This window comes from Serinus canaria, chromosome 8 (genome assembly GCF_022539315.1).
Source record: "Serinus canaria isolate serCan28SL12 chromosome 8, serCan2020, whole genome shotgun sequence".
NCBI classification, from domain to species: Eukaryota; Metazoa; Chordata; class Aves; order Passeriformes; family Fringillidae; genus Serinus; species Serinus canaria.
This window is the reverse complement of record NC_066322.1, coordinates 4,895,371-4,906,538: the sequence shown is the minus strand read 5'-3', so window position 1 is coordinate 4,906,538 and position 11,168 is coordinate 4,895,371. Positions and strand designations below refer to the sequence as shown.

At 50.3% G+C, this 11,168-nt stretch overlaps 1 protein-coding gene across 2 annotated transcripts in view; it reads right to left on the bottom strand.

Annotated features, from left to right (window-relative positions):
* Window positions 1-3,769: 3,769 nt before the first annotated feature.
* Window positions 3,770-11,168, bottom strand: part of SSBP3 (single stranded DNA binding protein 3) — a 54,542-nt gene continuing 47,143 nt past the window's right edge. For both annotated transcript variants that reach the window (XM_050977172.1, XM_030226338.2), the window contains 11 exons: window positions 10,281-10,347; window positions 10,097-10,173; window positions 7,201-7,265; window positions 7,055-7,103; window positions 6,812-6,847; window positions 6,617-6,671; window positions 6,131-6,201; window positions 5,330-5,408; window positions 5,105-5,133; window positions 4,816-4,917; window positions 3,770-4,253 (listed from right to left, as the gene is read on the bottom strand). In XM_050977172.1, coding sequence (XP_050833129.1) covers window positions 4,224-4,253; window positions 4,816-4,917; window positions 5,105-5,133; window positions 5,330-5,408; window positions 6,131-6,201; window positions 6,617-6,671; window positions 6,812-6,847; window positions 7,055-7,103; window positions 7,201-7,265; window positions 10,097-10,173; window positions 10,281-10,347 — 660 coding nt within the window. In that variant the 3' untranslated portion in view covers window positions 3,770-4,223. The remainder of the gene's footprint in view (window positions 4,254-4,815; window positions 4,918-5,104; window positions 5,134-5,329; window positions 5,409-6,130; window positions 6,202-6,616; window positions 6,672-6,811; window positions 6,848-7,054; window positions 7,104-7,200; window positions 7,266-10,096; window positions 10,174-10,280; window positions 10,348-11,168) is intronic.

The window sequence follows — 11,168 nt, the reverse complement described above, 5'->3', positions numbered from 1 at the left end:
CATTCCTGAGGAGAGAATTTCCCTGAGGAAGCCTGGTGGAAGAGCAGCTGTGGTGGAGAGGGGTTGTGTAGAGGTGAAACACCTCATGTGCTTCTCGTAGATGTGGGAATTTGTGGGGATAGTCTGTCTGGAAGAGGCAGAGTCCCTTCAGCCGCTTTTACCTCTCAACAAAGACATCTCTGTCAGGGCAGACAGTTGAAAGGGAGAGACTGAGGGAAGCTGGAACCCTGCTGTGTCCAAGCTGAGCTGAGACAAAGCACAAGCACAGGGAGGGATGGACGAAGGCAGAGCAAAGGCAGTTTTGAAAAATAGCGGAAGCAGGGAGACGTGGGATGGTCAGCAGGAAAACAAGGCTTCAGGGGGTGTGTGAGGCATCAGGAAGCTGCTGCAGGTGAGGGGATCATACACAAGGGTGTGAGGCCGTGTTTCTGCTTTGCTGAGGCACAGCCACTCTCACCTGAGCCAGGGGGAAGTGGTACTCGAGTGTTGCTGGAAGGAGCAGCTGATCCTTGTGCAGGGAATGCTCCTCTGAGGGCCTGGAAGCGAGCTCAAGCTGGTGGATCTCCCAGCTTGGCAGCTGGCATGGATGCTCAACTTGGCCTTTTGTGGTCCTTGAACCCAGCTCTTACCACCTGTCCTTGGTGTCCTGCTGTGCTTCCCAAGCACTCTGTGCCCGGCTCAGCTCTCCCAGTGCTGCCTGCTGGAATCGGCCCAGCTGAGGGAAGTGGGCTGGGGAGCCCAACAATGGGTCACAGAAGCACATCTGGGCTGGCATCAATAAGTTATAAAGGCTCATCAGCAGACGAATGGCATTACCTCAGCACGGACCAGGGCCAGGCATTAACTTTTCATGAACGGCAGCCAGGGAAGCAGAACACACAAGAATGGGGTGGCAGGAGCCCGAGATGAGGAGGCAGAGGAGCCTGGCTGCCCACAAGGGAGATCTGCAGGACCCAGAGGAGCCTGTCTGCCCACAGGAGAGCTCTCCACCACTCCACACTCCCCCTGAACCGCTCCCACTGCAAAATCCAGCTCCACAGGCTGCACACATCGTGCCAACAAGTACACACCGTGCTCAGCCTGGAGCCCCTGGTTGTTCTGATCCTCCTCCTGCATTTAATTTAATGAAAACTAATGGTGGAGACAATTATCCCTGAGGCTGGGCTCAGGAGACGTTTCGAGGAGGGAACTTGGCAGTTTCATGGTGATATTTAATAATACCAGCCTGTAACCCTTAAGAACCAACAGGAAGGACTTTTCTATGCCCCACAATAAAAACATAACAGGCAGCAGTGCAGGAGCCTGCTGCTCTGGGCAGTCAAGCAGGGCCTGGGGAGGCAGGGATGGCCCTGGGGTCTGGGAGGGCAGGATTTCCTCATCAGCTTCAACCCCTCAGGGGTCATGAAACCAAGTGATGGACAATGCTCTAAACTCTATTTCCTGCAAAGCACAGGCCCAATCTTTCCCCCAGGCTCTGATGCTGCCCATTGGGGAACCAGCTTGGGTTGCCTGGGTTTCTCCATCCCCAGTAGCTCCTAGAGCTGTTTGTTCCTGGGTGGGTGCACAGCAGCTCTTGCCCCAGGAGGGGTCACTGACCCCACTGCAAGTTCAATATTTATATATTTGAGAACAACTCATATTCCCCTTCCTTTACCTCCCAGCAGTGCAGGACTCTGGCAAAGGGAAGTAGCAGCACCCAGCTCCTGGCCCAGGGAGCTGCTGCAGGGCAGACCAGCCTCCATCACCATGCTGGTATCCCAACTCCTCCAGCTTCTAATTAGCAAAGCCTGAGGAACAATGTACCAAAATTCCCTTCTTAGCCCCTAAAACACTCCTTTCTGCCTGCAGCCTGATGGGCTGCGTGTGGGGAGGGCAAGCATCCAGCCTCAGCCCAGTGCAGACAACACTGACCATTTTCTAGGCTAAATTTTCAACATGCTTTAAAAAAACCAAAAAATCCAACAAACTAACAGGCAGCACTAAACTTCACCCAGGTCCTGAACTGCATCCTGAATCTCTTTGGGAGTCTGAATTCCCAGGCTCAGACAGCCCTCCTAAAATGCCACCTCAGCTCTGCATCACCTCTGCTCCTGCACCCCAAATCTGGGGTTTGGCCCTTGATAAAGGTTGGAAAAAAATACCCAACTCCCACCCTGGGTCTGGTAGCAAACACCAGGAACAAACTGCAGAGCACCGAAATCAAATGTTTATGTTGATATTTATTACAGCAGGGGGAGGGGGGAGGAGGTGGAACCGTTTCATTCAAAAAACCATCCCATACCAATGAAGACAATAATTTAGCTATTCATTTTAAAATACATTAAAACCGGTCCTTTCATTTCCTCACATCAGAACAAAAAAACTAAAATAAAGAAAAAAAAAAAAGGAAAGAACCCCCCACACCTAAACAAGATGTAAAGTGGAAAAGGTAAAAATTTGACCCCTTGGGGAGTCCCTGGGTATGCAATGCAACAAATCTGCATTAATTGGAAAATATTAACCTGACTGTAACTATGAGACTGACACCCTCAGACCCCCCCATCTCACCCGCCCCTCCCTCCCTCCCTCCCTCCCTCCCTCCCTCCTTTCTACAGGTAAAGCAGAATGAAAATGCCTAAGAAAAAGAAGGCAAACATTAAAAAAAAATATTATTCGTATTACACACTAAAAAAAAAAATTGTTTTGTCATCTCATGTCTTGCAGTCAGAATAATAAAAACAAGCCAAATGTCCCCCAAAAACATTTCAATGAAGGGGTGCGGAAAAAAGACATCCCTTTAATAAAACATTATCAACAAATATCGTACACAAACTACAATGTATAATAATTATTTTTTTTTTTCCCCTCTCGGTAATTTTCGAACCAGACTACAAGGTAAGAAAAAACACTGAAACAAGATACAATGCTTTCAATAATCCGCACAAAGGTCAAATCCAAGGGAGAGAATATTTTACAGAATATGATATACATGGAGCAGAAATGGGAGCTGGAGAAAAACCAAGACCAAACTACAGGGTAGTGTCATGTACAGAGATCCCAACCCGCCGCCTTGGCTCGTCCCTTCCTCTCCCACCAGAAGGAAGGGCCTTCGATGCTTGCCATTAATTTTTATTTTCTTATTACAGAGCGAGCCTACAGAATAGCAAGGTTACATTTTAACAACAAGAATTCCTTAAAAAATATCTCCATCCAGTTCCAAATCATAGATAAGTGAAATCCTGACAAAGAGCACATCTCTAAAGAAAAGAAACCCCCCCGCAAAATACCCCCAAAGCAAATAAAACCCCCAGAAAATCCCAAAGTTAGCTGGAGATCACAGTTTCAAAGTCCCAGGTCAGATTAACCCTTTTTTTTTTTTTTTTTGGTGGATTAAAAAAAAATAGTTAATAAAAAAATTTATTTTTGCAGTGAACCAGCTGAAGGATTCTGGGGAAGAGAGGGATAAGAGATTTCTTCTTGTACTCAGAGGAGGGGGAAAGACTAACACAGTGCATGCCACAGTCACAGAGAGCAAGATCACGATTCATTGGAGGATGTGATCCTAGAAGGGGTCACCTGCATTAAACAAGTTTATAACGAGGTGCTGGAGTCTCTTCCCCAAAGCAGATCTTGTTAACTGGAGGAGGAAGCGTTGTGCTGCAAACGAACCAAAAAAAAAAAAACCCAAACAAACCCCAAAAAATACACGGGAAAAAAAACCCCCAAAACAAAAAAAAAAAAAAAAAGGAAAAAAAAAAAAAGAAAAACAGGGCTTCTGAACGAAAACCACCATTGTAAACTGTCCAGTTTATTTAAAAAAATGACTACAACAGAGACAACATGATTTCATATCTAGACTAGCTTCCTGGTGTCGCACGGCACAAACATACAACAGGTTCGGTTTCTGTCTTTATTTAAAAGAACAAAGCAAAGAGATCGGAGTTGGGTGCTAGAGGCTTCCGTTTGTTTCCAAAAAGAAGTGTCATGTACATATATAAACCCTTCTGCACAAAGAAGGGTCTTGTCATGTCTTGAAATATTTTAAGTTTTGTCCTTCATGTTTTATGGAATAAAAAGTTCAGCCTTTTTATTGCATGAAACTAAACCTGGGGTTTTGGCCCCCACCACGCGTGTCCCTGCCCATACACCTAGCTTCTTCTTCTTCTTCTTCTTGCATAATTCGTTGAGATCCTCCGAACGGCAGCTGACTCTCTTGATCCTGGAGAGGAGGAGGGGGAGGGAAATCACACACTCATCGTCATGCTGGGGGAATACTGCAAGAGAGACAGAGCCACGGTGAGAAACCAGGCAGGTCACAGCCCCGGACATCGAAGAGAGGGATGCAAAAGGAGGCTGATGACAACTACACAGCAACCTAATTGGATCTAATAAACCAGGAAGAAAGGATATGCTGGAGACTCCAATTGATCAGGGCCTAATCTGCGCTGTAACTTGTTTTTCCAGGAAGAAAATCAGCAGAACAGTATGGGGTGAGATGCAGTTTGAAACAAATAATTAACATGCACATGTGTATATGCTGCTAATAGAGGGAGAACAGGAGGGATGTCTGCAGCCACCCACGGAGCCTCCAATTGGCCAGGCCAGCCCAGCCACCTCTGCACCAGCTCCTCTCCACCTGTGTACCCCATCCCACCACAGACCCCAAGCCTCCACCCACTGCCTTAGTTCCTCCTGCCCACTTTTCTGTCCTGCAGCAGCTCCCACACGGCACAACCCAAGTCCAAAAGGCTCCCACTGTGCCAAGCCCACCCATCCCAGTGCTGGGACACCTCGGGGACTGTCCCCCCATCCACAAGCAGGCACTCACTCACTCACATTGTCATTTTGGAAGGAATGGAGAAAGTTGCCTCCCAGCTCCCCGTCGTCTCTTGGAGTGCCCGGGGGATTGCTAATGCCACTTATGTTGTTTGGAGAATTCTGTGGGAGATGGAGGGGAGGTGGTGAGCAGGTCCCCACAGCCCCCTGAAATGCCACAGGGGCAGGACACAGCCCTGCCCACCCCAGTCACACTCCCTGTGTCCCCATCCATCAGGGTCACAGCAGCACCCCAGTGCTGAGGGAAGGGCAGAGCCACCACACCCACCCTGCAACCAACCCCACTTACTTTTGGAAGTCCATCTATGTCTCCTGACCCTGCAGAGAGGGGAGAGAAAGGAGAAGAGCCTTACTGGGCCTGCAGCTATGGCCCTGTGCCCCCCACAGCCCCCTGACTTCCACCCAAAGGCTCTGCTTTGAGCACTGGTGCCAACTGGGGGCCAAGCCCAGGATGGGAACAGGCACTGGGATGCTCTGCCAGTGTCCCCAGGGGATGGAGGACACCAAGGCTCACCTAATGATCCGTTCATGTGATGGGGCTCCATCCCGCCCATGCCGCCCATGGGGCCGTCAGAGCCGGGGCCCATTGGGAACTGCACAAGGAAAAGGTGATAAAAACCAAAATCAGCCACAAAACAAGCCCAAGCACCTGCCACGGTGGCTCCTGAGCACTGTCCCTGCCCCAGCCATCCCTCTGCAGCAGGGCAAGGAGGGAGGTATGGCAGAATCACTGAACTGTTGAGGCTGCAAAAGTCCTTTGAGATCACCAAGTCCAACAGTCAACTCAGCACCCCCACTAAACCATACCCTGAAGTGCCAGAGCAACACATTTCTTGGACACTTCCAGGGATGGTGACTCCACCACTGCACTGGGCAGCACATTCCAATGCTTGGCAACCCCTTTGATGAAAAAAGTTTCGGAATATCCAATCTAAACATTCCCTGGCACAAACTGGGGCTGTATCACCCCCTGAAGCTGTGGGGCTCATGGTCCTCTGGGTTCACCTATAAAATTTGACTGGATGGCCAACCCAGAACTGCAGCACAGCATTCCAACCATCATTCCACAGGATTTAAGGGTGCCCACATCCCACAAAACCCAGCACCTTGGCCGGAGCAGCAGGACTGCTGCTCTCTTAATAAGCATAAAAAATTAACAAAGTCGCCCAAGAGTTAATCGCTTTTTGATGGTTTGTTTTATTTCTGTTTGGTAACAAATGGCTGAAATCAATTAAACTGCTTTACTCTCAACTGATGAAGTTAATTATGATTTGTTATGGTATCTGATATGTAAATTATTAGAAAGCAGACTTACATTCGATCGACTGCCTGCGGGCGGTACTGGATTAATCATTGTGTAGATGTTGTCACTTGAATTTGTTGAATCTGTGGAACAGTGAAGCCCAGTAAGTCGGGTGATTAATTCATTTCTTAATTAAAACAAACTCATGCCACTTGAACTCATTCTTTTGTATTTTATCACCCAAAATTCCCTCTAACTACCACCATTTTCTGGTTAATTTGTATTTAATGAAGATCCACAAAGTTTTTAATCACAGAAATTCAACTGTGAAAAATAATTTAACTCCTGGCTGGGAAGGGTGGGGGGATAATTCCTCACCTTCCTGAGCCCCCCCAGCTTCTATATCCACAGGGGGATGTAGGAACATCCCCAAATGCAATCCCAAAGTTAAGAAGCCCATGCTACTCACTTCCCAGAAAGCCAAAAGCCACAAAAATTGGTCATTACCAACAGGGCAGGGATGGCCCTGGAGAGAGAGGGGTCTCAGAGGGCTCGTACCTGCAGGACTGGGCATGATGGGTGTCCCTGGAGGGCCACCTCCGCCGGGCGGACCCTGTGGAGACAAAACCGGTGTCAGATGTGCAAACATGAGCCCTGCCCACCTCTCTGTGTTTTCTAACACCTCCCCCAAGTCCCAACCTCCAAACTCAGCCCAGTGCCACCTCCCACGGCAGCAGGGGCAGGAGGACTCACCACGTATGTACCAGGCGATGAAGAAGAGTATGGGATCTGTAGGGACAAGAGAGACAGCTTCAGCCATGGGCTGGATCCCATCAGGGCACAGCTAAGACCCCCTGTGCCCCTTCAGCCTGGCCAGGATGGGAGTCCCAGCAGCCTAAGCAAGAGGCTGGGGAGCCCCCCTCTCATTAGCAGGGCTCAGCTAATGGGGAATGATCCCATTTGCAGGACCCTTCCCAACCAGCCCAAGATACTCACTGAGTTAGCACTGCTGGGGTTCGGCCACGGTCTACCGGCGCCCGGCCCCCTGGGGACAAAATTAAACAGGGGAAAAAATAAATTGTGTTTTTCTGCAGACAGCCCCGAGCCAGTGGTGAAACCTCCCAGAGTGGGGATTGCCTTACATGTTAATTCCAGGCATGCCAGGACCTAGGGAGTTGGGTGGAGGTCTCATGCCGCTGCCGTAGTTCTGCAACGATAACCAAGGGTCAGTCTACTGGAACGGGCAGGGACACCAGAGAGACAAGAGAAAGGGGGGGAAAAAGCCAATAAACAAACAAAAAACAAGTGGGTCTGTGTGCAAAAACGAGCTTTAAAAAAAAAAATTAATGATGATGAACATAAGAGGCAATTGTGCTTATAAAAAACCCCAGGCAGCTGAATATGGATGGGAGCCAGGCTGAGCCCCAAAGTTCCCTCTCCCTGCTCTCTGCAGAAAGAAAACATTCCCCTCCCAGCTCTGTGCACAGCCCCCAGCGCCAGCAACAGCCTTTTGGATTTTTCCCTTTGTGCAGGAGAAAACGGGCAGGAGGAGGAGAAAAGGCACCACTTGGAAGGTTCCTGCTGCAGTGTAAAGATGAGGAAAGGCTGCATGAGCTCCCCCCGAGATGGAGCACTCCTTGCTCCCTGGATGACTGCTGGAGTAGGGAACACCAAGCCAGGCTTGCTTTTCTGCTGCTCCCCAGCTCTCTGCTCCATCCCCCAGAGCGGATCTGCAGCCGCGAGGAGCGGGCGAGGGCAGGCAGCCCCCTGGGCCCCCTCTCCTGCCTTATTCCTCTCTGGCTTAGCCTCCAGCTGGGAGTGGGAGCCTCAGATCTGCATCCCTCATCTCCTAAAACCAGCTCTAGTACAAAGCCAAGCCCAAGGCAGTGGAGGAAGAGGAATCCCCCGAATGCTGTGCTCCATTTGGTCTGTGCTTTGCTCCATGTGCCCTCCAGGCGACGTGCAGCCAGATTTAGGTCGCGTTGCCACTCTTCCCCTCCCACCTCCCTCTCTTCTGTAATGCATCTTTTTGGACTGTGTTTCTGCCATTTAAAGAAAAAACTGCTCCAGCAGGAGGAGGGATGGCTGGCCACTTCCTACACCACAGCCCCTTGGAGTGCTCCAAACTGGACTTTAAGTCTAATACTTAACTATTGTCAATTTTTACCTGGATTTACGGATGCGCCAGTGCACGGTGCACTGCTGAGGGCATCACCAAAGTTTGTTTTGAAGAGGCAGAAAAGGGATTTCCCCAAACAAATTACCAGCAAGTCCTTAATTGATAGAAATTTCAGCCATTTACACTGAATAGCAGCATCAAGCCCCTTGTTTAAAAAAAAAAAAGGGCTCAGCATTTTTAATTGGAGCTGAAAGGCTGGAAAACGAAGCCAGCTGAAAGATGCTCAGAGAGGGTGAGGAGGGAACGCAGCTGTGCCGAGCGACCTGGGCAAGGCACCACCAAAACTCAGAGCTACAAACCCTCTTCATATTGGTGCTGGCAAACCCTGTCCTGGCTTCTGCAGAGCTACAAATGGGACTCTTCAAGGGAAAAAGGCAGCGGCAATCAGCTGAAAGGGATGATTCATCACTGCTGTGTAATAAGGAGCTGCTGTCAGGACTCCAGGATGTCCTGGCTGGATGTTCTGAAGCCCTCTGAAATCATCTGAGAAGTGTTTAGGAAGGTCCCAATGCAAAGCTTAAAGGAAAACAAGCCCAGGGCACACAGGGTGTGAGGGGCTGCTGGGTCTGGGTCGGTATTTTTGGTGGCTGCCTGCGCAGGCGCCGATTCCTGGATGGCTGCAGGCAGGCAGCGCCTGCGGGTGCCAGATTGGGAAGCCCAGCGCTTCTCCAGGGAAAGGCTGCCTCTTCAAAAACCTCTCCCTAATGTACATACACAGGGAACGGTGGAGTCAAAAATAAAGCTCTGAACATTTCACAACTCCTGCCGGCTCCCAGAGCCGCCGCCATCCCACGCGGCGCTCAGCGCGCGCTCCCCGCTTCCAAGTTTCGCGGCGAGCTCTGGAAGTGGGAAGCAGCCTCCCCCAGGCAAGCCGCCGCCGCTCGCCTTGGCGCAGGCCACGCTTGCAAATGCCTTTGTTTTTCTTTTTTTTTTTCCCCTCTTTTTGGGTGTAATCCTCCAGGAAAGGAGGATTTCAGGCACAGCAGCAGTGCTATGGGAGGGCTTGCCTGTGGAACGGCGCTCGCACAGGTTTTTTGTCCCCTGCCCTAGGATGGATCTGGGTGCTAATGGACGTGGCTGAGCACCCCTGAGCAACGTCCTCAGGTTGGTGCTAAAGACATGACACAACTCCCTCTTTACACAACATTCACTTATCTCAACAGTCTCCAGGGGAAAAACAAAACAAAACTCCAGCGCACCCGCTCATCTCCTGACAGACTCTGATCCTCGCGCTACAAACTCCACGTAGGCGACGATGCAGAGAGGATAAACCTCCAACCAAAATATGGTAATCTGGTTTTGAAGTCTCGTAGAAGGAACAAACAGGAGTGAGTCAACAACAAGCCACTCCATGAAGTGAATCAACGAAATGACAGCATATATTAACCCAGATCTGCTTAATTTCAAGTTTACTCCCCTTTCCTGAAACAGAGAGCTCAAGCAGGCAGCAGGAAGGGCAGGTGGAGGGGAACCTCGCAGGGGAAAGCCTTATTCCCTTTGCTAAACGGATCTTTGCCATTTCTTTTTATTTATTAATTCCAAATGCAAGCCTCCCTCCCCTTTCCTGCAGTCAGGGTTGTAACTGTTTCCCAGGCAGGCAGTGTAATGCACTCAAAGGCTGCTCCGGCTGGAGCTAAGTGCCATCCCCTCTGACAGAAGGGCAGGAGGGAGGCTCTAATACCCTTAATGAGCTCTGAAGACCTCACTCCTGTTAAAAGGAGGGATTTCCAGATGCAAGCCTAATGTAAAACACATTAACACTAATGGGGGGACAGGGTGTGGGGGGGGAACTCCCAGCCCTCAGAGCCCCAGGAGGTCGTTCCCATGGTTTGTAGGATGAGCTCTGGCCCCGGGCTTACCTGCGGACCGGGACCCATGGGGCCCATCCCTCGCGGAGGATTCATCCTTTGCATGGGGCCGCCCATGTTGGGGTGCCCTGTTGGGAGGAGAGCAGGGGTGTTACACGGCACCACGGCCACTCTGGGTCCTGAATTAACAGCTAATTAAGAACATCAGAGCTTGACCCTCCTCTGCTGGGTTTACCTTGCTGTCGCGTGGGATCCATCGAATTGGGCAGCAATGGCTGTGTACCGGGAACAGCACCCGGGGGCTGTGAAAGCAAGGGAGCAAGGTTAAAAAAATACATCCTGCATCCCCCTGCATCCTGCTGCATCCCACATCCCACTGCTACAGCCTCCAGGTCTTTGCCTCCCTCATCCTTCTGCAAACCCTCTCTAAACCCCAAACAAGGCATTTCCTCCTCCCTTCATGCCAAATGCTGTTGTATTTGAGGAAAGCAAGGGAAAACCCAGGCTGAGCGGGGCAGTGGTGTCAAATCCAGCAGGGAAAGGTGACCAACAGCATGGCACCCTGGTGACACACAGCACCTGGGCCAAACCAGGCAGTGATTCACTGGCTGTGGTAGGGAGATGCTCCATGTGCAGCAGAGCAAGGCCCCCTCCCCAAACTCACATTCCACTCGGGCAATGCTGCTATTTAAGCTTCAAAGACTACTCCAAACAGATAAAGGGGAAGAAAAATGCAGATATTGACTGCCTGAGGGAAGCAAACTGTAAACAGCTTTGCTATGCTGGATGCCAACACCGAGGATCCCCATGCTGGAGCACAGCACAGGCCCTGGGAGCACAGGGCTGTGCCAAGGCAGAATCAGCCCAATCCCAAGTTTTTTGCAGGCTGGAAGCTGGCAGCAGGAGGAAGATAAACCAGGAAGGTTGCAGAGGTGGATATTTACACTTCTGCTGCCTGACCTTCCTGCCTGCCTATTTATTCCTCTTGTCCCTCAGGATGTGACCATAACCTCGCTGGGCTCTGCCTAGGTACAAACATGTGTTTTTCATGTGGTGTTTGGGGGAAAAAATGAAATCCTTCTAATTAACTTTACCAACTCCTGGATGCTTGATCCTGCTGTGG